At 40.3% G+C, this 26,242-nt stretch overlaps 2 protein-coding genes across 6 annotated transcripts; one reads left to right on the top strand and one right to left on the bottom strand.

The window, feature by feature from the left end:
• Window positions 1–397: 397 nt before the first annotated feature.
• pigl (phosphatidylinositol glycan anchor biosynthesis, class L) lies at window positions 398–23,166 on the top strand. Of its 4 annotated transcripts, none has more exons than XM_054754249.1 (8): window positions 398–660; window positions 2,743–2,842; window positions 8,647–8,737; window positions 10,698–10,765; window positions 18,562–18,593; window positions 20,897–21,030; window positions 21,098–21,168; window positions 22,246–23,166. In XM_054754249.1, the coding sequence occupies exons 1-8, from the start codon at window positions 402–404 to the stop codon at window positions 22,247–22,249; spliced, it is 759 nt and encodes a 252-aa protein (XP_054610224.1). In that variant the 5' UTR covers window positions 398–401; the 3' UTR covers window positions 22,250–23,166. The 4 variants fall into 4 exon arrangements, with proteins under 4 accessions (XP_054610224.1, XP_054610223.1, XP_054610225.1 ...); XM_054754248.1 differs by having other exon boundaries at window positions 21,568–23,166; XM_054754250.1 differs by having other exon boundaries at window positions 20,957–21,030; window positions 21,098–23,166.
• Window positions 21,223–26,186, bottom strand: cenpv (centromere protein V). 2 transcript variants are annotated; one of them, XM_054754251.1, is made up of 7 exons: window positions 25,971–26,186; window positions 25,167–25,264; window positions 23,404–23,433; window positions 23,226–23,318; window positions 23,064–23,133; window positions 22,883–22,997; window positions 21,223–21,584 (listed from the first exon to the last, which is right to left on the bottom strand). In XM_054754251.1, the coding sequence occupies exons 2-7, from the start codon at window positions 25,172–25,174 to the stop codon at window positions 21,445–21,447; spliced, it is 456 nt and encodes a 151-aa protein (XP_054610226.1). In that variant the 5' UTR covers window positions 25,175–25,264; window positions 25,971–26,186; the 3' UTR covers window positions 21,223–21,444. The 2 variants fall into 2 exon arrangements, with proteins under 2 accessions (XP_054610226.1, XP_054610227.1); XM_054754252.1 differs by lacking the exon at window positions 23,404–23,433 and having other exon boundaries at window positions 25,971–26,181.
• Between the last annotated feature and the right edge of the window lie 56 nt (window positions 26,187–26,242).

Below are 26,242 nucleotides of genomic sequence, written 5' to 3'. Positions count from 1 at the left end.
GTGTGCTTGCTAAATCTTCCCCTCAAACACGGTAATGTTTATAAATGGTATTTGTCTTAACATGAATGTAAAAGTAGAATCCATCTACCCTTCCATTTTCCATGCCGCTTATCCTTATTTATTCATTTCACACAATGCACTTCATATTCAGACTATTAAAAAATCTAATAATCGCCTTAATTTTTCTTGCAATGTTCACATATGCGTAAATTGTCGATACTAACTGGGGGAAACTTCGAATATAAAATAAATGAAATAAAGCTATATTTTTTAATGCAAGTTTTGGATAATGTGACATCTTTTGTGCAAATAATTTCCGCATGTACGTTTAGTTTCATATGCGGAACCATTTGTGTGAGGCCAGTTTTAACACGGTTTATTTATGAGTACGGTTGAAAATAATGGACGAATGGTTGATTGTCGTCGCCACTGTAGCCTATGTGGTTTGTCTCAAATGCATTTATTATCGATATCGTCGATCTTTAGGGAAACCGTTCGACTATGTAATGAATGTTCTACCATCCCGGGAAACAAATGGAAGTGACATTAAAGCTCTATTTGTAACCGCACACCCAGATGATGAATGCATGTTTTTTGGACCAACGATCATACGACTTGTCGAGTTTAAAGTTAGCGTGCATTTGATGTGCTTATCAGAAGGTAAAGTATCACTACATGTCTGTTTTTTAATAACCAATTGTTAAATACGTCCTTTAAGACAAGAAGGTCGTTCGCTGACGTTTTAGTTTGTGCTCGAGTTAGACCTAATAACAATAATAATAATAACCACTACATTTATAATGAGACCCTTGTTATTTACTTTTTTTGATGTGCACTTATCTATTATAATGGACAAGTGTTTAGCAATTGGATTTCGTTTTTTGTCGTTTGATTTGTGCTATTTTTGTGCCTGATCAGTAGTCACAAATACTTCTAATTGCATAGTTTAAATGTTGGAAAAAGTTTGGAATACAGTATTTTGCTTGCCGGGTGCACTTTTAAAATAATGTAAAGGCAAAGTTTTTTTTTTAAACTGTCACTCTCCAATACTTGAAAATTATTATTACAGTATTAATTATTACAGTATTAAAATTATGGCTACATTTACAATACCAGTCAAATGTTGGATGTACCTACTCACTGCTATTAATGAGGTGTGTCCAAACTTTTGACTTTTGACTCATAGTCTTCATATTACAAAGGTACTCAGAAACCCCTCGCATGTGTAATATCTCCTAAGAGTATTACCTACCCCAGCCTATAATCAAGATGTTCATACGCTAATGGTACCATAGTGGTACAACAAAGCATTTCTCTAAATCAGCGGTGTCCAAAGTGCGGCCCAGGGGCTATGCTGTTTTTATTGGCCCATGACACATTCTAAATATATAATTAAACAAGAAAGCTTTAAAAAACAAAAAGCAGCTGTTTAACAAGAATAAAGTACAAATATTAAATGAAAAAGTTGGAATTTTATGAGAACAACTTTGTAATATTATAAGGAAAAATAATGTTAATTTAGGAGCATAAAGTTGAAATATAAAAGAAAGAAGATTTATTTAAAATTGTAATATTGTGGAAAAACAAACACAACAAAGAATAAAGTTGTTTTTGGAAAACTAGGTTGCCGAAAAAGTTATGAGAATAAAGTGAAAATATTATAGGAATAATGTCATAATCACAAGAAGAAAATTGACAAGAAGAAAGCTGAAATGGGGAAAAAACAACAGCAAATATGGGGGAAAAAATTTATGAGAATAAATTCAAAATATTAGAAGAAAAAAATTATATTCTAACAAAAAAGTCATAATTTTATGTCAATAAACTTGTAATATGAGGAAAAATAATGTCATTTTAGGAGCATAGAGTTGTAATATAAAAAAAATATGTTATTTTAAAAAAAATTGTAATATGAGGAACAAAAAACGGGGCCGCACGGTGGTCTAGTGGTTAGCATGTTGGCCAACACAGTAACAGTCTGGAGATTGGGAAGATTGGGTTCGATTCTCCCCTGGGCATTTCTGTGTGGAGTTTGCATGTTCTCCCCATGTGTGTGTGGGTTTTCTCCGGGTAATCCGGTTTCCTCCCACATTCCACATTTCAAAAACATGCAGGTTAGGTTAATTGGCGACTCTAAATTGTCCATAGGTATGAATGTGAGTGTGAATGGTTGTTTGTCTATATGTGCCCTGCCATTGGCTGGACACCAGTCCAAGGTGTACCTCGCCTGTCGCCCGAAGTCAGCTGGGATAGGCTCCAACATGTCCCCGCGAGCCTAAAGGGGAGAAGCGGTATAGAAAATGGATGGATGGAAACAAAAAACACAGTGGAAACTTTTGGAAAATTAGGTTGGGGAAAAAGTTATAAGTCAAAATAAACATTTTTTACAAAGCTTCTTTAAGAAGGAAGGTGAAATATTTGGAAAATGTAAAAAAAAAAAAAAAGCAACAGCAAAAATGAGAATCAAGGGAGCAAAGAGCAAAGTTCATACCAATATAAGGTCTTTTCAGCTATATCACAATGCTGAGATGCTGTTGTTTTGTACTGTATAACTTCTTAGCATATCTTAAGGCAAAATATCAAAGTGGCCCTTTCATTTTCACTATGTGGCACTCGCTGGAAAGTTTGTATACCGCTGCTGAAAATCATTTAAAATTGTTTGTGATGTTTTGGAAAGTAGCTGCTCACAGAATAAAGCCTTTCATTTTACTCACTGTTATGTGTCCACCAATTTGTTTACAGGAGACTACTACAATCAAGGTGCTCAGCGTAAACAAGAACTTTTTGACAGCTGTGCCAAACTGGGCATACCATCCTCCAGGATCACCATCATAAACCACAAGTAAGCAGCCATCACACTCTAAAAATAATACATTATAAAAGTACAGAGGAACCTCGGTTAGCGTACGGCCCGGTTAGCGTGTTTTTCTGTTAAAGTCGAAAATTTACAACAAAATTTTGCCTCTGTTTGTGTACATTTTCCGGTTAGTGCACAATATGTTGCACATCTTATCGTGTTATTAATACACTACGTGAGTCCAACTGTGTTCTTAATGTATTTTTATCACAAAACGTACTTGTTAGCTAGATTATCTTGCTAATACGTGGAAACAGAAAGCGGAAGTCAGCTCCGTCGACTGTCTATGATTTCATCAAAAGTTGACTGTAGTTCTTTGCTAACTAACGCAGTATAGTTTTACAATTATAGTTGTACATGCAGAAAACAATTTGAAGTGCATATAAATGAGGACTGAAAGGGATAAATCAACATTTAAGGTTACTTTTACCTTCACTGAAGACGTTATTGTTGACAAAGACAGTGATATGGCAGTTTGATCAACATGGGCACCGCCAATGAAGTAACCTCAAATGTTGACTTATTCCTTTCAATCATCATTTATATGCATTTTGAATTGTTTTCTGCTTTAAAACTTAGTGCTGTCAGGAGATTTAAAAAATGGAGTTATAATTTAATTATGATATGTAATTAAGTGTTTACTCTATTTTTTTAATCTCTCACTTTGTGGTATTTTCATTTAAATTCATTACATTATTCATTTTAAAAAGTGGCTTCATAAAGTAAACAATTGTTTTTTAACAGACTTGAACAGATGCAGATGCAGCCATTTACATTCCGCTGTATTTGAGAGTAGTCCCAAGTGCTGCCTGCAACCTTTAGTTTTGATTAGTTACGTCCATGTAAAGCACTGAAGTTAACACATCAAAAAACAGTAAGAAACAGTTATCTGAGCAATACAAGTATTGAATAATATTTAGCTGTCACACACTCTTCTGTGCTACTCACTGCTCCTCACCTTGCCCTCCCAAATACAATACAGTGTTGTTTTTGGCAGCCATTTTATTTTTAGTCTTAGTCTTTTGGATGAAAATGCTTCTTGTTTTAGTCACATTTTAGTCAGTTCTATATGTTTAGTCGACAAAAAAATAAACACGTTTTAGTCTAGTTTTTTTGTCTAGTTTTAGTCAGTTCGGTTTTATTCAAAAATACATAAAAATAACATTTATTATAATTAAAAATGTAATTTTTGAATGGCCTTGACTTTCAAACAAGCAAAACAAAAATAGGTTTTGATAGCTTATTAACCACTTGACTGTCACCCATACAGTACTGAAGCCTTCCTTCTGAGCAATGGCCTAAATTGTAATGTAACTGTACTATTGACTTAGTTACGTGTGTGTGTCCCAACTTTATTGTAAGTGCAGCTCAGAGAGCGCAGGTCATGTTTGGGGCTACATGAGGTCACTGACGTACCCAAAGCTAGTTTATGGCCCAAAGCTAGCAGACTCTACTTGTGATAGCACATAAACTCCACCTGTTAAAATATCGCAACGTGCTGACAGAACATACACATACAAAAAGATGGCCACACCGTCACTGAATGTAAACACGATACACTTTTCCCTCCACATCCATCTTTCGCCATTACGCTTGCTGTCCGCTCAAAAGTCCCTTCATGTTCTATAGTCACGTAACTACCACAGAGTGGTAGGGCCACATTGAGAAAAAAAATCTGAGATTTAGAGAACAAAGTCATAACTTTATGTGAAAAAAGTCAGAAGATTACGTGTCATACGTGGCCAAGGGAAAATAGAGCACAGCTCTGTTTTCTCTTGGTCCAGCGACGGAAACTCTCCTCTTGCTTCAGGCAAGCTTTTATTGATAACGTGGCAGCAAAACAGAGCAGTTGAGTACAAACACATTAGCATGTCTAGCCCTTCCCCTGCATGTGGCGCTTACAATTCCGCCTTCCTTACCCTGTCACATAAGTCCCCCTTTTCATAGCTGTCTCAGGAAATGCTTGTAACGTAAAGTTAGGACTTTATTCTCTTAAAGTTAGGACTTTATTCTCGAAAAATCATATGATTTTTTTTTCTCAATGTGGCCCTAATACTTCGTCGTACGTAACAGCAACACACAAATACACAAATGAATTGACGTTAGCACAACAAAGCTAACCTTAGTCTGAAGTTATCACTAAGTTTGTGCCAGGACTTACGTGGAAAGCTTTAGGCTTCCCATGAAATGTATTACAAGCCAATTGTCCAGGACCGTTGCATTTATGTATACCATAAGTTAACACAACGTGTAACTTATCTTGGAAAGTAGATCAGTGCGATGAGCCTTCAGGTGCTTGAGATTGCAGCCACGTTGACCGCCGTCTCTCTGGATAATGCATTCAGTTGTTCTTTATATTGAAAGTGAACTATAAATCAGTGCGTTGTTTCACACCGAAGGTGCTACCGTTGTGCACGTCATTGGCCTCCGGCATGTTGAGCAGAAAGTGCACTGCATGCTAAGCTAGGATGCATTGCTACGTTTTAGTTCTTGACTGAAAGATTCCACACCCAATAGGAAGAAATGTCATGCATTTTAAACATCTGATAGACCACTCACTAACATTTTCGTCCAGTCTCGTCTCATCGATGAAAACACTCCTCACATTTTAGCTATCAAAGAGTCATGTTTAGCTCGTCACCTCTCATTTTTCGTCAACTAAGTGATATTGTAATCGGCACCGTTGACAAAAACAACACTGCTGCAATGGGATAACCCTATCAGCCTATGCCCAGCAAGCCCAAACACAATGGCAGCCAATCAATGCCCACTTTAGGGTGTGATTGACCATCGGTTTCCACCCCGAAGCAACCAAGCACAAGAAGTCCAACGCATAAAAAGTGATTTGTATAAAAGTAAAAAAGCAACTTGCATATACAGTAGAAACTGGAAAGTTTGAGATTAAAAATGAGATTCACGCACTAAATATGACTAATTAGTTCATCGCCATCCATGAGCACATGACCACATGCTTGATGTTGTGAAAAGAGGATTTATTATTTCTTGCGGAGTGTAGCTTCCATTGAAAATGTTTTTAAAGAACCCCCAGGCTGCCTAAATGTGAATCTGTGTGGATTTCTCTGTGTGCGTCTGTGCAACTGTGGATGAACTTTGATCTCAGAACTGTCTGCACTTGGGAGTATAGCCCGGTTTCCTCTTCTGTGTATTCTGGTGTTTGAACACACATCTAATCAGCACTTTGCGAAATCCAACCCTGCTCACTCTTGACACCACTCTCCCATCGCTCACTGCTTTCCTAACACCCACCCCGCCCCCCACAACCCCAATCCCCTCCAGGCCACTGTCTTCTTAAGCCAACCGCAGACAACTGTGGGTTATATTTTGGCAAAGCTTGGAGCACTGCTAATGTAGGGCATTCCACATTGTTTGTCTTTGTGTGTGTGAGTATTTCTGCTTGAAAGAGTGTCTTTCAATGAATACACGTGTGGAGCCATAGTGCTATTGACCATCTCTGTCCGGGTCTTCTTAGTTTTTTATAACCAAAATAAAAGCAAAGCTGTTATGACCTTTTACTGTACTAGGAAACATTTGTGTAAGGGTAGAAAAATAGTACCAGCCGTCGATTAAGGTTATTTACTCTCAATATGTCTCATATTTTAGTGGCTAAATGCAACCGTTTGGTGGCAGTCTGGAGCCCGGGTTATAGACTTCTGTGAGGGAGTATACCGTAGGTGTATTTCATGGTGGCAACTCTCTCCCACGTCTGTACTGTAGCTTAGAACTCTAAGAAGTCAAATGTCAGATGACTAGTGAGTCCTGTTTCAAAGTAGGATTTTCCCATTATTGCCGATGAATGGGACAGCTGTGTTGACAGAATCTGGGGCCCCGCTGCATTTTGGGGCCTTTGTGATCACGCTCGATCGGAACACGCTCTGCTGCCTCTCCACTTGCACTGACTTGACCCTTCATCTGCTCCCGGCCGTTGATTAGAACTGCTGGCTGCACAAATCTACCAGTGTCATAACAGTGTCATGTCACGGTCCCTCGCTGTTTCCCGGTTGACTACGGCCTATTATTAGACAAAATATGCATATTTAAGCAAACTTGAAGTGTTTTTGGCCTAAATGAAGCATTATCACGCATAGAAATGCCCAAATAAAGTTTAATACAGACATACTGTACTCACACATTCCAAGACAAAGGCCTGGGTGTGCGTATCTAACGTAGCATCACCCTCATCATCATGTATCATGTAACATGTGTGCTGTGCATTTGACCTGTATTATCACGTATTTCTAAATTATTACCGACTTGCGAGTATACTGATGTGAATTTCTCTTTGAGTATCTATCTTTAAGTATCTATCTTAGGGTGAAGGAGATGTGTCCTTTGGTCGGCAAAGTAAATACAAACGGAACGGCGCAAAATGGTGAGCGTTCACAGAAAGTCATAGCAAAAGAAATGCTGCTCTTTAATACACTTGAAAAGCCAGCATTTCAAGAAATGCTGCAGACGTTTGACAGACAGTACAAATTGCCTGTGAGAAAATACATGTCACATATCTCATTAATAATTATTTTAGTTTATTTTCAATATATGTAGAGGGCCGATAAAAAAACGAGGGACCCACGGGCCGTACTTTGGACACCCCTGCCCTACAGTATAGTGTAAATGTGAGTGTGCAGAAGTCTGGCCCTTCCACAGGCCCATGGTCCATGTGACCAGACTAAACAAGCCCACTGTGACACACATACACACACAGAATCCCCTTACTGGGTGAAAGTTCAACCACTGCTCGCAAAAGCCTGCAAGCAATTAGACATCCACATGCACGGCTACACATGCTAGATGGGGAGGTTATTTTAGGACGTTTTGCCGTGTTGCCATGGTGAAGCTGACACTTGGTCTGCTTGAGAAAAGTCTTGTATTTTTTTGTGTTGATTCCCAACACCCCTCTCACCCTGAAGCAAAAAAAGCAAAGCTAAATAAATGTAACGGTGAAAACATGCTGTAATATCATATAAAGGCACAAGAAGACAGCAAAAATGTAGGGCTCGGCTTTCCCACAACTTGGTGGAGAGGTGTAGCCCCGTCCAGGAAAGAAACTATAAAATGTTGAGCCAGATTCGTTTAACAGTGGAAAACACACAAACACATTTTTTTCAACATTGTCTTTGGCAAAGATGTGCAGACAAAGTTGAAACAACTTGTTAATTGTAGGCGGAGTTGTCTTTGTGCAGAATGCATTTGCTTTTGATATAGTTTAAACCCCAGCAGTGCAGTCGTGGATTCCCAGGATGACAAGACAGGTTTAAACTGTCTGTGACCTGCAGCCCCTCCCCCCTCTGACATTGCAACCCCTGCACACCAACTCTTCCACCATAGCCTGACCCTTTACTGTCAGGCAATAGATTTGTGACCTAATCCATCAATTCCCTCTGCCGGCGCAAATGTCCCGAGTCATTGTTGGCAACAAAAGCGGGTGGGGTTGGGGGGGTTGGGGGGGGGGGGGGGGGGGGGGGGGGGGGGGGACATGGCCCTGCAGCTTCCCCCATTTTATGCAAGTACAAATAAACTTTCCCTCAAAACCAGTTATCCTAAAAAGCCTAAAAACATTATAGACTTTTTAATGCTTGAAACATGAAACTTCCATTGCACTTGAATGTCTGCACATGTTTGTTTTTAATGGCTTGCTTGTACATACAGTATATCCGTATCTGTACTCGCTACAGTGAGGTTATAATCCAGACATGATGTACCCCAGTAAAACACTGATGTAACATTGCTGCAACCGAGCGGATACCAGAGTGCATGTCTTTGCTTTCCAGGGAACTTCCAGATGATCCCAAAGCAGAATGGAGTGTTTCCTTGGCCGCCTCTATAATTGCGAAACACTTGGAAGCTCACTCCTTCAACATGGTATGCACAGTTGTCTTCTCGCCTTTCCCAGTACAACTTTTTTTGTGTGATACCTTCCACTTTCCATTCAGCCAAAGGAATCTGCATTGTTATTTTCTTAAGCATATGTTTTGGCAACTGTATCACCCTCGCCCAGCATCCTACTTTCACTTGTGGTGTCTATAAAGATCCTGCAAGCTGCCTATTTTTCCTGCTCAAGCGTGACTGTTATGTGGAGACTTTCTTAAGATATGTTTTGGAGGGGGCGTTTTTAGATTCAATTTATGTGTTGCAAAGAGATTCATATGAACCCTGGTGCAGTTGCGTGCCATTAGCTAACGGGAATGGAACAAAATGAAAATGAAAAAATTCTTTTGCATACCCCACCTCTCGCCCGAAGTCAGCTGGGATAGGCTCCAGCATACCCGTGACCCTAGTGAGGATAAGCAATATAGAAGATGGATGGATGGAACCTTTGGTGCTTGATGGACAGTAGAGAGTGAAGTGAGGCAAAGTGATACTGTCATCTAGTGGCTGGAATTAGTAAGGGTTGCATATGACTTGTGAGCAGTGCATATATGGGCTACTGTGTAGGTTAGCGAGCCTCGGTGGGCATCTTCCCTCTAGTCATGCAAGTGTACCTTTAATTCCTTGTATTGGCCATATTTTACTGAGCAGCCAGACTCTCTCTTTTCTATGTTGCAGTAAGTTTCATTTCCAGTTCTATGGTTATTATTACACTTTTTCATTGTTCCATTACTGGTGCCCTTCAGCAATTTGTCAGTCAATACTTGAGATGTCTACCAGATGTCTTACAAGATTTTCTGGTGTGACTGTTTTTGTTTGGCTTTTGAGGCATATTTTTATAGATTTAATTTTATTTGATTAATTACAAATTTAAGCATGTAACATTTACAGTATGATGTCCTTTTGGTAAACGACAAACAACTGTGAATTACTCTCTTTTTCTTGCCCTTTACCAAATATGGTGACCTTTCGGCTGCATCAGGGGTGTCCAAAGTGCGGCTCAGGCACATTCTAAGAATATAACTTAACAAGAAAACTTTTTTTTTTTAAACAACAGTAAAAATGGAGCAATCAGCTGTAAAAAAAAAAAAAAAAAAAAAAATCCAAATATTGAAAGAAAAAAATTGTAATGTAACTAGAAAAAGTCGTCGTTTTATCAGAATAGTGTTAGCATCATTCTCATAGCACAAAAATGAAGTATTATTTTATTACTGAATAAAGTTGTTACAAGAATAAAGAAAAAATATTAAAAGAAAAAAGTCACAATTTTAACAAGTTTTCATTTTAATAAACTTGTAACATGCCAAAAAATAATGTCATTTTTAGTAGCATAGATTTTAAATATTCTTTTTTTAAAACATAACAAAATAAAGGAAAATTAGGTTGGGGATAAAGTTATAATGTTATGGTGAAAAAAGTCACAATATGATGGGAATAAATCATGTTGATTACGAGAACAAAATGTATGAAGATTATGTAAGAAGAAAGCAAAGAGCACGTTGATACCGATAATACGCGTATTCACCTACATCACAAAGCTGATTTTTTTCTTGATAAGCATGCAGTGCATTCTTAGAATATTTTTAGCGCGTCTGCATGTGGTGCTTTACAAAAATCAAAGTGGCCCTTGCATCCTTTCATTTTTCACTGTGTGCAGCCCTCGCTGGAACAAGTTTGCTATTTAAGGGTTTAGAGTGCAAAGGCATAGTTGCGGCAAAATATGATTTATAGAAAAAGTTTTTAGGCAACCCCTTTTTTGTTGTTGTTGCCTCAGACCTGCTTTTTTAAGTTAACTTCTTTCAGGGTGCGAGCATGTACACAGAAAAAAGTCTTTTAAATATCAGTCGGTGGCTGCCAACTACCTCCAAAGACAGGCTCAGACAGGAACCCGAAAAATTGTTCTGAATGTACACCCAGATTCTGGCCTTTCACTTGCAGTGTTTTGTTGTTTCAGGTGCTGACCTTCGATGGAAGAGGAGTCAGTGGCCATGCCAACCACAGATCTATCTATAAAGCTGTAAGGTAAAAGCTTTCGCATTATGTTTTTTTGTTACATAGCAGAGCGGTCGCCCCAAAACAGAATCCTCAAAAGCACCCAGAGAGCAACAATAAATCCTGAAACCAAAGTGGTGCATTGGGAGGACCGTTCCTGTTTGGGGAGGCTTACCAAACAAGCTGCATCAGCCTGATGCTGCTTCTCTCTTGGCAAAGAGGGCCTTGTTATCTTCCAACCAGACTGGTCTCATGACATTCTTGGTCTCCTAACCTCTCCTTCATGTGGCCGCAGGCCTTATATTGATGAAATGTGACCTCTTGAAATAACATCTAGGCATGAAACCGAATAGGTCACTTCCAACATTTAATACAACTAACACTGCACAAGCTTATTTCGAGGGCACTGATTGAATTTGTGTTATAATCAGAGCGAGCAAATCTCTAATCTCACATCCTGGCAAGTACATGGTGCTCATTCGAGTCCACGTTGCCAACGCTAAGTGATGTGCTCTTAGAGCCAGCTCTTTGAAGTGAACCAGCTGTCGTTTTTTGTGTTAAAGCTGCACGTGATTGGTGAACTGTGTTTCTCTGAATGCAATTCTAGCAAAATTGTTTTTCAAAAGACCACCCCTTCAGTAGCACCCATTTTACACCATTTGGACTGATCTTTCAAGGCACACAGAATATTGTGTTGTATGGCTATAGAAACATGGAACATACCACAAGAAACATTAGTCTTTCACCAGAAAAAAAGGTTTGTTTCTACCTTTTTTGTTCTTTAGTAATCAGCAGTAGAACATAGGTAAGTTTCAGGAAATATCAATTCCCGACTAAAAAAGGGAGAAAAGCAGCTTTTTGTGAAAAGATACATTTCAAGAATAACTTTCACTTTGACACAAATATTGTTTGCTTTTGTGACAGCTCAAATATCTAAACAATTATACCAACATAAACAACACAAAAAACATCAAAATAACAATTTATTTACAAATATAAAACCATCAACTATTTACCATTTTCACATTTGTAACTAAACTGTGTGTGTGTGTGTGTGTGTGTGTGTGTGTGTGTGTGTGTGTGTGTGCGTGCGTGCGTGTGCATGCTTTAAAATTTCCCTACAATGCGTAACCTTATGCACGCTACACTCCTCCACACTCTCTCAGTTCCTCCTTCCTGTCATGTGTGATTCTTCCATCCACGTGATCCCTGCCAAGCTCTTGTCAAATGCATTTCTGCCACCGTGTGGCCGCTTTTATGGCTTAAAATTGCACTGAAGTGAAACGCATTAGTGGATAGTTGTGTCATCACCATTTTTTTTGCCTCTCTCGTGACAAAACGTAAAAGACGTATAAATATGTTGTTGGGATCAGGCGTTCAGGATTATAAAAGTGTATAAATACGTCTTTGGTATTGAAGGAGTTAATGTATACAGACGTCCGAGTCTAACAGAAACATACTCAATCTATTTATTCCATAAGAAATAGTGTAAATCCAATTAATTCCAGAAAGCCAAAAATGTTGACACAAAACATATTTTTACAGTTGTACATGCATAAACAATTGGAAATACATATAAATGATGGATGAAAGGGATAAATGAACAGTTAAGGTTACATTGATGATGTGATTGTTGACAAACATAGCGATGCAGCAGAGACATCAACACGGACACCACCTTCCTGTTTTGACATGAGTCATTTTTTGGATTCAGTAGTGTTTCACACCTCAAGTCTCTGCTTTTCTTTTGATCACGTCTGCAAAATAACCCAACATAGAATTGTTTTCTGCATGTGAAAGTATCATTGTAAAACTGTAAAAACGTGTTTTGCGTTAACATTTTTGAGAGTCAACTGCTGTTGACATCATAGACGGGCGACGTAGCTGACTGCCGGCTCCACTTGCCATGTTGTTAGCAAGCTAAGGATGCTAACAAGGATGATTTGTGCCAAAAATACATAATGAACACAGTTGCACTCACACCGTGTGTTAATATGACAAGTCGTACGCAAAATTAAGCAAAAAACATGCTAATCGGGGGCGTACGCTAAAAGAAGTTCCACTGTATTTGGTTTTGTACTTTTTTATGTTGTGTTGCTTCACAGTAAATAGTTGTAAATTTGCAAATGACATTAGGGGTGTCACAAGTTGTTGTGACAAAATTAAAGGTGACAAGACTTGTCATGCAGAAAAAAACTGTCTCGTGGGCACTAAGCCCGGGATGATGATAAATAAATTAATCAATCACACAATAGATGAAGATGAACTTGACAATTTTTCCGGCCTCAATATACTGTATGTGCTTGCATGTCAAACAGGCAGGAAGAGAGTTCACTCTGTGCATTGCTTTCAGCACCTTGGTGTGTTTGTTCCATAGAAAAACAGCATGAATAGAGTGAGCCCTTTTGTCAGTTATACGGTTGCTTTGACTCTGTGGGTGGAGGCGGGGCCGCTGGCATACACACAGAAGAGTGTAATGTATATAGTCATCTATTTTTTATCTTTTTTCTTTGTACTTTTCTTAAAAGTAATGTAAAAAATCTTGTCTCGTGTATTGTCTCGTCACATGACACCCCGAGCAGTCGGTGATGATTTCCTATGCCGCTGAGTAGCAGTAGCACCATAACCTCAAGAGACAAAGAACGCACGTAAGAGTGTCCTGTGACACCTAGTACACACAGATTGGACCTTTTTGTCAAATTGAGATGGGTATGTTTTGTGTTTTATCTGTTCCAAGTTGAGCACATAAACAAAGTCATGTAAAAAAATGGTATTATATATACAGACCCTTTCAAAAAATTAGAATGTCATGGAAAAGTTGTTTAATTTCCATAATTCCATTCAAAAAGTTAAACTTTCATAGATTATAGATTCAGGGCCCACAATTTAAACGATATCAAGTGTTTATTTGTTTATTTTTACGTAATTTGGGCTTCCAGCTCATAAAACCCACGAAAACAGGAATTCAAAAAATTTGAATACTGTGAAGAAATCACCACTTACTTCTCAGTTTTTGCAGGAAAAAAAAGAAAGAAATTAGGATCACATCAAATCAATCAAAATATGGTACTTTCAAAACGATATGTCAATCTTCAATACTTGGTTGGGAATCCCTTTGCCTTAATCACTGCCTCGATGCGACGTGGCATTGAAGCAATCAGCCTGTGGCATTGCCTGGGAGTTATGGAAGCCCAGATTTCCTTGATGCTTGCTGTCAGCTCTTCTTTGTTGTTGGGTCTGGTGCCCCTCATTTTCCTCTTGAGAATACCCCATAGATTCTCAATGGGGTTTAGGTCCGGTGAGTTGGCTGGCCAGTCAAGCACTGTGATGGCATGGGCATCAAACCAGGTTTTGGTGCTTCTGGCGGTATGGGCAGGGGCCAGGTCCTGCTGGAAGATGAAATCTGCATCTCCATACAGATCATCAGCAGAAGGAATCATGAAGTCCTTTAAAACATTCTGGTAGACTGTTGCAGTGACCTTGGATTTAAGAAAGCAGAGTTTACCAACACCTGCACTGGACATTGCACCCCAAATCATGACGGACTGTGGATATTTCACACTGTACCTCAGGCAGCTTGGGTTCTGTTCCTCACCCGTCTTCCTCCAAACCCTCTGACCTTGATTCCCAAATGAAAGGCACACGTTACTTTCATTGGAAAAGAGGACCTTGGACCACTGGCCAACAGTCCAGTCCTTCTTCTCCTTGGCCCAGTGGAGACGCTTCCTACGTTGGCTCAGGTTCAGAAGTGGCTTGACCCGAACAACCCCACAGTTGTAGCCCATCTCCCAGATGCGTCTGAATGTGGTGGTTTTTGAAGCTGTGACTCCCGCCTCATTCCACTCTTTCTGGATCTCTGCCAGATTCTTGAATCTTCCCTGTTCGATAATCCGCTGAAGCCCACGGTCATCTCTTTTGCTGGTGCATCTTCTCCTGCCACATTTTGCCCTTCCTCTAGACTTTCGATTGATATGCTTGGACACAGCACTCTGTGAACAACCAGCCTCCTTAGCTATGAACTTTTGTGGCTTACCCATCCAATGGAGGGTATCAATGATGGTCTTCTGGCCAGTTGTCATGTCTGCAGTCTTCCCCATATTGAACCCAACTGAGACAATTGAACCAAACTGAAGCAATTTAATGACACCTGGGGAAGCCTGTGCAGGTGATTTGACTTTAGTAGATGATTAGTGTGTGACACTCACTTTAAAACATTCATGCCCTGCAAAATTTGGGCTGATTTCTTCACAGTATTCTAATTTTTTGAATTCCTGTTTTCGTGGGTTTAATGAGCTGGAAGCCCAAATTATGTAAAAATAAACAAATAAATACTTGAAATCGTTTAAATTGTGGGCCCTGAATCTATAATCTATGAAAGTTTAACTTTTTGAATGGAATTATGGAAATTAAACAACTTTTTGGAAAGGATCTGTACAGTCAAACCTGTCTTAGCGGCCACCTTTATAGAACGGCCACCTGCCTATAGCAGCCACTGAAAAATCCCCCCGCAGCAAATTTACATGTTATAGACCCTGTGTATAGCAGTCACCTGTCCAACACGGCCAGCGGCCACCCATTTTGTCTCCCTTGGTCAATATCTGACCGCATATAGCGGCCAAATTACCGACTCAAGTAGAAGCTTCATGCACGAAAAAGTTTCGTTTTTCAATCAATGAAGCCGTCGCGTGTAGACTTTAATTACTGAGTCCTAGCTCAGTCACAATCATTCACAAGACCCACACAAACTGCCAGTTGTTCCACATAAAAAGCCGTCTTCTTTTGAGCTTGCTATTTCCTGGTCAAACATGTAACTTTAAGAGCATTTGCACCAAAACATTACCGCAAAGTAGGCTGGGAACAGGACGTGCTCCCAGCGACGCTACAATAAAAAAAAAAAACATACGCTAGCATGCATGCGGCAGCGGGAGCAAAACTGAGTTCGGTTGTACTTAATTGAAGTATTTTAGAATGTACTCACGTTATTTTTCATCAATCCTCATCCACAAATCCATCAAAGTCCTCATCTTCTGTATTCGACACAAAAAAGCCGTCTTCTTTTCCGTTCGCTACTAGTCTGTTAACTTGTCAGTGTTATTCAGCTCCGAAGCAAAGAAGGAAACTTCTCCTGTTTCTTCTGCCAACTTTATTTATTGAACGCGGCCACCAGACAGCAGCTCAGAACACACACACATCTCTCAGCATCGTCTCTCCTTCCTGCTTGCCCACAAGGCAAAGGTTAAACAAGCCCCACTACATAGCTGTCCAGGCAATGCCTGTAACAAGTGACACCGTTTATTTCCTGGTGTGAGACAATGTGCACAATGTGTGTCAATACTGTAATGCCACTTGTTGTGGGGAAGGAGAGACTCACGTCGCCGATGCACTTTAATGGCTTTATTAACAGCGGAGAACACTGCAGGACTTTACATCCACGCCAACATAAACACACTTCCCAACTCTCTCCAAACTCACAGCTAGCACTGAGCCTAGCTCTCCTGCTCGGGACGCCCACCGTCACTTCCCGTCACTTCCTGATGAAGTAAAGCTGTAATGACACTGCCGTATAAAAAGTAAAATATTAAAAACAAGCATAAGACATTACTAGCACAGCTTTGTTTGTGGGTCGTGGATATATTCTATCAGTTATTATTAAGCCTCTAGCTTCCTTTTAGTAAGTAAAAACCTTTGCTATGATTGCACTACATTGTCATGTAGACCTACAAAGTACACTTGGAAGAACAAGAGGTGAATAAATGTATTGCAACTGATGTGAAACTGATGAGGGGTAGGATTAAATAAGCTTTGCTTCTTCCTACTCCTTTTTGGACATGCAAAATTGTGAATTGTACTATGTGATGTGCTGCTGTTTGACTCATATGCATGTTCAGGATGAATTAAAACCATGAACCATGAACCATGATAATAACAAGCCTAGTAGTGCTGTACAACTTTTATCCGCAGTCCGCAGTGCCCTCTACTGGTCAACATTATTATTATTTTTTCCCTTTTTTTTGTTTTTTTTCTCTCTACTGGTCAACATTCAAACTGGATGTCAACCTGTCTATAGAGGCCACCTGTCTATAGCGGCCACTTTTGCAGACTCCCTCTAGTGGCCGCTATAGACAAGTTTGACTGTATATACACATACACACACTGCTCACAAAAATTAAAAGGAGCACTTTAAATAAACACATTAGATACATCAGATCTCAATATGAAGTTGGATATCTATACAAAAAACGACAGGGCAGTGTCTTAGGAACAAAAGGATGCCAAGTCTTTTAATGGAAATAAAGGTTTTCAGCCTACAGAGGGCTCAATTGTGTAGACACCATAAAATCAGAGTGAAATGAAGATGTGGCAGGCTAGTCCATTTTTTCCAAAACTTAATTTCTGCAAGTCAAAATGCTTTCCAGTATCTTGTGTGGCCCCCACGAGCTTGTATGCATGCTTGACAACGTCGCGGCATGCTCCTAATGACACGACGGATGGTGTCTTGTGGCATTTCCTCCCAGATCTGTGTGAGGGCATCCCTGAGCTGTTGTACAGTCTGAGGAGCAACCTGGCGGCGCCTAATGGACCGAAACATAATTTCCCAGAGATGTTCTATTGGGTTTAAGTCAGAGGATTGTGAAGGCCTTTCAGTTGTTTCAATTCCTTCATCCTCCAGGTACTGCCTGCATACTCTTGCCACGTGAGGCCGGGCATTGTCGTGCATTAGGAGGAAACCAGGACCTACTGCACCAGCGTAGGTTTTGACAATGGGTTCAAGGATTTCATCAATACCTTATGGCAGTCAGAGCACCATTTCCTGGACAATAGAGGTCTGTGCATCCCTCCATGGATATGCCTCCCCAGACCATCACTGACCCACCACCAAACCTGTCATGTTGAACGACGTTGCAGGCAGCATAACGTTCTCCTTGTCTTCTCCAGACTCTTTCACGTCTATCACAGGTACTCAGGGTGAACCTGCTCTCGTCTGAAAAGTACAGGGTGCCAGTGGCGGACTTGCCAATTCTGGTGTTCTTGAGCAAATGCCAGTCGAGCTCCACGGTGCTGGGCAGTGAGAACAGGGCCCACTACAGGATGTCGGGCCCTCAGGCCACCTTCATGAAGTCTGTTCTGATTGTTTGGGTAGAGACATTCGCACCAGTGGACCTCTGGAGGTCATTCTGTAGGGCACGAGCAGTGCTCAGCCTGTTCCGCCTTGCACAAACGAGCAGGTATCGGTCCTGCTGAGGGGTTGAGGACCTTCTACGGCCCTGTCCAGCTCTTCGAGAATAACCACCAGTCTCCTGAAATCTCCTCCATGTTCGGGAGATAGTGCTGGGAGACACAGTAAACCTTCTTGCTGCAGCACGTGTGGATTTGCCATCCTGGAGAAGTTGGACAACCTGTGCAACTTCTGTAGGGTTAAGGAATCGCCTCATACTGCCAGTAGAGATAATTACGCAAGCCAAAATCAGATCAATCAAGATCAAGAGGGAGAAACTTGAAATGACCTCCACATGTAAAACCAGTCCTGTTTTGAGTGTTTTCTAATTGTTGCCACTGAAGTGCACCTGTTGTTAATTCCATGAACACCAATACAGCTGAAATTGATTAACGAGGCCCTCAGCTGCTTAACCAACCAAAACGACAGGGCAGTGTCTTTTTTTGTTGCGGCATACGCAACAAAAAAATGAAACTTTTTTTCGTGAGGTGAGCCAAAAGAACCGTCTCCCTTAAAAGAGACTAAATTCCCATCACAACCACAAGCCCCGTGTTTTCATCATGTTTGCTTCCATGATTTTAACAAAACTTTTCTTTTTCTTCACCTACAGGCACCTCGTTTCCACTGACCAAGTACCCAATGGTATGTGTGCTTTGTTTTAAACTTGTGACTTACATAGATGATTTGCTGACCATGCAGAAAAGTGACCAAAAGCGTCGGTTATGCAGGTATAACCCATTATAAAGGAACAGACGGGTTTTTTGGTTAATGTATAGCGCCCTCTTGTGCACACACGAGGCCACTTTGTATCCTAGTTGAAATCACCTTTCTGTTTATCCTGACGACGTGCTTGAAACTATTGCTCTTTTACCATAATGATGGTTGGGACTTGTTCAAAGTGTCTGTTCTCAATTTCTCTTTGTGAAATGCAAACAACACGTGAAAGCGAAACAAGGAGACATGCCCAACAGGCTGGGAGCTGCACATCCAACCAGTAAGGTCAAAAAGGTCCATTGGTTGCACAGAAACCAAAAAAGCTTGCAGGAGCAGTTGATGAAGTGCATGAATGACGTGCTAATTCAGCACAGTTGACAGGCTGTAATTCATAGCCATGAGTGAGTCATCTCCAAACTATCAGCCGCGTCATCAGTCATGCTCCCAAAGGTTGTACAGTGCAAAAATTACACGTCACCTGTCTCATTGACCTCACATGAGCCTGGAAGGGCGGTGGTGGTGGTGTTGAATTAGCCCCAATGTGACCGTTAAGCTTCTTTGCTTGGCTGTACAGCAAGTCTGTGTTATCCGTATGCAGTTTTGAGTGGTCGCAGAGTGCTTTCTACACCGCAAACACAGAAATCTAAGCAACATAAAATCTGAAATCCAGGTCAAAACTACTTATTTAGTCAAGACTTTTACGCTTTTCAGCTTTTTTTCTGTTATTTTGTTTCTTTTATCTCAGTTTTTAGTACATAGTGCATTACTTAAAACAGCACAAGCTTAAGAATGTTGATATGCTAGTGTCTGATATCATTCAACTTGATTTCATTCAATTATCTATGTACTGCATTTTTTATACATTGCACAATGTTTTTACTCCTGTATTTATTTACACTATAGAAATAAGTGAAGAAGTTCAATATCTGAAGGTCTTGTTACTGCAGCGTCTGCAGTAATGAGGTCGCTGTATTGGACCCTCGTGGTGAAGACAGCTGAGCTGGAAGGGGGTAGGGTGGCTGGACTCACCCTAAGAGATGGGGTAAGGAGCTCGGTCACCCGAGAGGGTCTCAGAGTAAAGGAGGAGGAGCCAGTTGAGGGTGGCTCGGGCATCTCGACCGGATGCCTCCCTGGTGAGGTGTTCCGGGCATGCCTGGCCGGGAGAGGGCTCCAGGGCAGACCTAGGACACGCTGGAGGGATTATGTCTCACAGCTGGCCTGGGAACGCCTTGGTGTCCTCCCGGTGGAACTGGAAGAGGTGGCCGGGGACCGGGAAGTCTGGACTTCCCTACTGAGACTGCGTCGCTTGTGACCTGGACCCAAATAAAAGGACGAAAATGGATGGATAGAAAAATATAAATGGACACTTTAGTTTTTGCTCCCATCTTTCATGAGCTGAACTCATAATGACTTTGTCTAAGTACACTAAAGGCTTATTCCTCTCAAATATTGTTCATAAATCTGTCAAAATCTGTGTTAGTGAGCACTTCTCCTTTTCCCAGATAATCTATCCACCTCACAGGTGTGGCATATCAAGACGCTGATTCGCCAGCATGATTGTTGCACAGGTGTGACTTAGTGTGGCCACAAGAAAAGGCCACTCCTTTGTTGCACAGGTGTGACTTAGTGTGGCCACAAGAAAAGGCCACTCCATATACGCAGAGCTGCTGTTCGTGAATTGCATGTTCATTTCTCTGTCATAAGCAATCTCAACAGGCATTTTAAAGATCATTTACAGGCCAAAGTGGTAAAAATGCACATTTTGGAGTGGCCTTTTATTTTGTCCGCTAAAAATTGTAACGTAATTAAATAAGTTACCGCCATTAACGCGCTATTTTTGACCGCCCTAATTTTTTATTGAGCATATCTATACACATAGAATGTTTTTTTACAGTATTTTTAATGTTTTCGGTATTTGATTTTTTTAAACTCCTTTTTCATTTTCTTTGATCGCCGCATAAGCTCTTTTTTCTTACACATTTATTTTTGTCTCTCCCTAGTAAAAAAATTGTAACATTTGAAACCCAGGAAGTAAACAGACTGAGTGATAGATGTGGACAAAAATATCCTATTTTAGCCAATTATATCAGTTCTTGACTTTTAAGGATGCCTCTGTGGAAGTGGACGGTCCATTCCTGGAACCTGAGTAGCATGAGAATGGCCTACACTGCTAATAATCATGTGCAGCTGCAGTGAACATTTACAAACAAGGTCTCTTCCTGATCCCCCAGACTGCTGCTTTCTCTCCTTGGTGACTGTTGGCCTTCTCAGGAAGTATGTTTTCTTCTTAGAACTCCCTCTCAGCTGGCTTCTGCCCTCATCCCTCTGCTGTATAATCGGCTCAGAAGGCTACAGGCAGTGCAAAGTAAGAACAATCAAGACTGCTTCAAGTTTGACTGCTATTCACGTTTTCTATTTTCTTTTTTAAACAGGCTGCCATGCTGTGTCATCGCACTCAACTGGTTTGGTTTCGTTATCTGTACGTCACCTTCTCAAGATACATGTACGTCAACACATTCCAAATAATTCCACACCCACCAAAGGCTCACAAAATGTATTAGAAGATGCACTATTTTTATTTTTTTACACTTGGGTTTGTAAGTCATTATTAATCTCATAAGCTGTTTTTAGGTCAGCTTTGTGACTCTCAGATTTTCCGTATAAACATCTTTATTGCTTGATCAAATGAAAAGTTGACCCACAGTTGAGACCATTGCACTGCTTTACTTTTGCATAGCACTGACTAAAAGCGACTGCTGATTCTGAGACAACAGTAGAATTATTTTGCTTCTTTCGTTGGTTTGGACATGTCTCTGATGGTCTTGTGTGCTTGCATGCTTTCTTCCCAATTGTCCCCCGAAAATGTTTCTACTGTGACGCTTTGCACCGTACCTGGATCAAGACAATGTGGAGCAATACCTGGGAATGAGATAATAGCAAATAAATGAACAATATTGAAGGGTTACTATATTTAATAGCTACTCAGCAACAATAAGTCAAAATTTCATTGTGTGATTAACCACATTATAAAGCCTGCTTATGTCAGTGGCTCTACACCACAGGTGTCCAAGCTTTCAGAAAAAATAAAGGATGCACTTTGGGGCACTTTGATACATTGGATGCATTAAAGATGCTAAAACCAGTCCTATGTACGTCAATACTGTGTATGCCAAGCTAACAACAAGCTGAACAAGAACAACCGGCACTCGGTTGGAGGCGTTTGTAACAGTGAGGATGACACTGGACAAAATGCTCTCCATCATGGACAACCCCACCCACCCACTCCATTGGACTCATTCTCCAACAGACTCCTCCAGTTCCGTTCCCCCAGTGAACGCTACAGGACTTCATTCCACACGCTATCCAGCTCTACAATACCTCACCTGTCTCTAAAAGATAATTCACATTATTCTGCTGTACTGTCTGCCCTCCCTTGTATAAAGTATGTTTGCTTGTATTTATATTCTTACACAGTATTTGTAAATATGCAAATCTTATATAAATTTTTTTTTAACTGATTATATTTGATTCATATTGCATAGCATTTTATTTTAAGAGTGTTTGTCTTTTTCTTCTGCAGTTGACCTACTGTAACCAAGCAACTTCCCTTGTGGATCAATAAAGGAGCAAAACATCCACGTCTTAGCTTTGTGTTATCAGTGACAGCAAATTAGTGAAATGGCCAATAACACAGTGAAACCTCGGTTTTCGTCAGCAATGCTTTCCAAAAAGTCAGACAAAAACCGAAATGTAATAATTGGCTATATCATAAAGCTGAGATACATTTTTTTCTTGAAATACATATAACTTGTCAGTATATTTACGTGTGTTGCTTTAACAGAATATCAAAGTGGCCCTTGCATGCTTTCGTTTTTACCGTGCTGAAAAAGTGTGGACACCCCTGGTTTAGGCGCTCAATTCCGCAAAGTGATACGTGGGAAAATGGACTAGTTACGTATGAAAACCGAGAGGGTGTACAAAAACTGGGACAAAATTTACTTGAAAACCGAATCGTACGGAAAACCGAGGTTTCACTGTCTATCTTATGGATAATTATTTTGTATCATTTGAATATGCAAAGGGCCAATCAAGACTGAGCTGTGGGCAGAAAATGGCCCCCGGTCCGCACTTTGAAGACCCCTGCTATCATTGTGGAGAAAATGGCTTGACGGTGAAAATTGTGTGTCATGTGGCGTGTCAGCAGTTTTTGCTCTCACCATATCCATCAGGGTTGGAGCGCGGTGTGTAGAAACTTTGAACGCCGCAGTTTTTACAGAAGGTGTGCTTGGCATTGTGAGTGTTAAATGTATATGTGGTCAGATCATCCCTACCCTATATGGGAGAAAAAGAAAAAGTAACTTGAAAAAAAAAAATGTATTTGGACGCTGCACTACCTACCTGCAAAAGTGTGAAGTTGTTTTTGGGGACGATGAAATGATGGTTTTGTTTCTTTGTACAAATACTGCAGCTGGAAATGAGAACAAGCATAATTTAAAACATATTTCAATAATTTTTTCCAGCTAACAAATACTGTATATTGATGTAACTGAATGTCCATACTTGCAATGGAAAACATGGAGGTCTGGCGAGCTCCACACTTCAAACCTAACAGCTCCACAATGGCAGCCACCAGTATATTTCACAAGGTCCATTCTGTGGTACAAAGCAACAAATAAAGTCATTACTTCATACGTAAAACCCAGCAGTTACAAGATAAATGTGACTGTATGTACCTGACCTCAGAAACTTCTGGCAAAACCGGTCTGGGCTGTGTGTTGTGAAACGTGTTGTGGAGTCAGACGCCCCACCCAGAACATGTCAAAGTCCATCACAGTTTGCATTTACATAAGTACGGTGTCCTCATTTACAGCAATACATGAGATCTCAGTTTCATTCACATATTCAAGATTCAAGAGTTTTATTGTCATATGCATAGGAAAACAGGCAGTTATACTATGCAATGAAATTCTTATTCTGTTCATTCTCCCAAGAAAAGAAAGAAAACACAAGAAAAAGAATAAGAACATAAGAAACATAAATACCATCATAAGAAACATAAATACCAATATATTAAGCAACAACAACAACAGAAGAGACATTAATACAGATAAATAATACAAATAAATTAATAAATAAATAAGTGAATAAATAAAAGTGCTATGAGTGTGTGCGTGTGTTGCGTGCGGCGTGTGTGAGTGCTTCTTTGAGAAGCCTGATGGCCTGTGGGTAAAAGCTGTTCGCCAGTCTTGTGGTCCTGGACTTCAAACTCCTGTAGCGTCTGCCTGACGGTAGGAGTGTGAATAATGAGTCTGAAAATTCCCTCTTTTCACATGAAAATACGCAAACTTTTACAGCACAAAGCTAGCAGGCCTTTTCCTGGAACACTTAGGAGGCACACTAATTATTTCCAAGCAAGGGGCAGGGCAAAGTACAGCAGACCTGCACAAACACATTCTTGCAGGGTTGAACTAGTTCACCCTGACACACACAGCTCTGTGTGACGTGGTACATCACGGGATGGGTGTCCTATGACATGCTGCTGGAGGAAATATCGTGACCCAGATACATGCGTCTGAGCTGTATCATGTCAGCACAAATAGAAATCCACAAACATACATTTGAGTTTAGATCATTATTTCATATATGAAATGATGGTCAGGACTTTGTCTGTTCTAGTCTAGTCTAGTCTGTACAGCTCATTCTGGACTTCTTTTCAAGACCAGATAGCTCCAGTTAGAGTACTGTACCTATTAGGGTTGGGCAATACTGTTAATGTTTACCGTGAATGTTTCACCATCCTTGAAAGATTTTGTGATTTTGCGTTTAATTGTTGATCATGATTATAAACCGAATAAGACACAGGACAAAGATGTAAGGCAAAAAACAAACAAACCTACACTTGTGAACAATTACAACAATATCATACATTTAAATCCTTTGCCTTTTTGCCCCCAAAGCTCTCCTTTGTCCAAGAACTTATTCCCTGAGTTTGTTAACAATATAACAATACAGTGGTACCTCGGTTAACATCCGCCCCTGTTAGTACATTTTTTGGTTAACATCCAAAATTTTAACATCCAAGACTTTGCCTTGGCTTGCGTTTGCCTGCTTGTTTAGCGTCCAATACCATCCGGTTTGTTTACAGCGCCATTTTGGATCATACCGAAGACAAAATCTTGCGACTGCGCAATGCATTGTAGGACACAGGCGCCACTAGGACAACAGTGTTTGTTTATACCAGAGTTGTAAAAGAGATAGGCAATGGACCGTACCAAGACAAGGGTGCAAGACCTCCAAATTTTGTCATTTCAGAGGTATGTAAATGTGAAAGGAGTGGCTCCGTCATCAGCAGCGGTGCACACATGTACTCCAGTACCCGCCTAACAGTCTATCAATCCAGTGGCGCATTGACAGTGACGCACTGTGTTTCTGCTCGTCTCATTTTATATCCATAACACTCATTTCTGGTTCCAACAACAAAACATAAGCATTCAAACTCACCGTAGCATGCTTGCGGCAGCCGAAGTCAAACAGCACGCGTGACCAGACACTTTACTCGCCGGCGCACTTCCGCAACGTCACTGCCGCCAGCTGATTTTCTATATTAAACGGCAAGGTACATGTTTATTGCTTCTACAACGTTGATATTTAGTTTGATTTTTTTTTTTTTACATTTTTGCAAATTGTGGTTGCAGCAGAATCATGTGCTATTGTGATGCTTTTGTGTGTGCGTGGGGAGGGTGGGAGGGGCGCAACAAAACTAGCTTAAAGTCATGTTAAATGTAGTTTTCTTGTTTCATCGTACCACGGGCCAACAAAAAACAAGATCTGTCCCCCAATTGGCCCCTGGGCTGCACTTTGGATACCCCTGCTATAACACTTTACTGTGTTCATCCATGAGTTTGCCCACAATACATGTACGTATGTAGTGTAATTAGGCTATATATTTATATGATATGGAAGTCGAAATGTATAAATGAGGCCAACTGTGGTTGGTTTACCACTTGCCTTATGCTGTAAGCTAATTTGGAAACAGCATGAGTTTGCCATGCACGTTTTCCATCTGTTGACAGATAAGTCTAATTGAGCTCAAACAAATCTCCTTCTGCTTGCCAACGCCATTTCAATGTATTTATACTTATATTGTACGATACAATAAACATCTCTACTAGCAAGGTTAGACTTAAAAGAGAAAGTGTGGACAAAACAAATCAATTTGGGGTCTTGTATAATGTTTTAATGCGTCTGGTTCATCTTTGTAACGCATTATTTCATGTTTAGTCGTCGAACATGTAGGTTACTTACTGCTCAGCAACCAATGGTAGGCCAAACAAACAATCCTTCCATCCAATCAAACATCGCGGACATTGTTGTTGCAGCGATCCTTCTGGAAAATTCCGGAGAGAAGAGCCATTGTGCAATCAGATATTATTCCGCGGGGCTACTCGTGTTAAAATATAGTTTTCTTATAACTCTGTTATCGAGATTTAGAAACGTACATATATGCAAATGTATTTTAAGGCGACGAGTGTCGATATAACACAAATTGCGGCCTGAAATGGTGCGTCCGAGGAAGG

This window comes from Dunckerocampus dactyliophorus, chromosome 16, assembly GCF_027744805.1.
Source record: "Dunckerocampus dactyliophorus isolate RoL2022-P2 chromosome 16, RoL_Ddac_1.1, whole genome shotgun sequence".
Taxonomy (NCBI): Eukaryota; Metazoa; Chordata; class Actinopteri; order Syngnathiformes; family Syngnathidae; genus Dunckerocampus; species Dunckerocampus dactyliophorus.
This window is presented reverse-complemented; position numbering and strand designations above follow the sequence as displayed.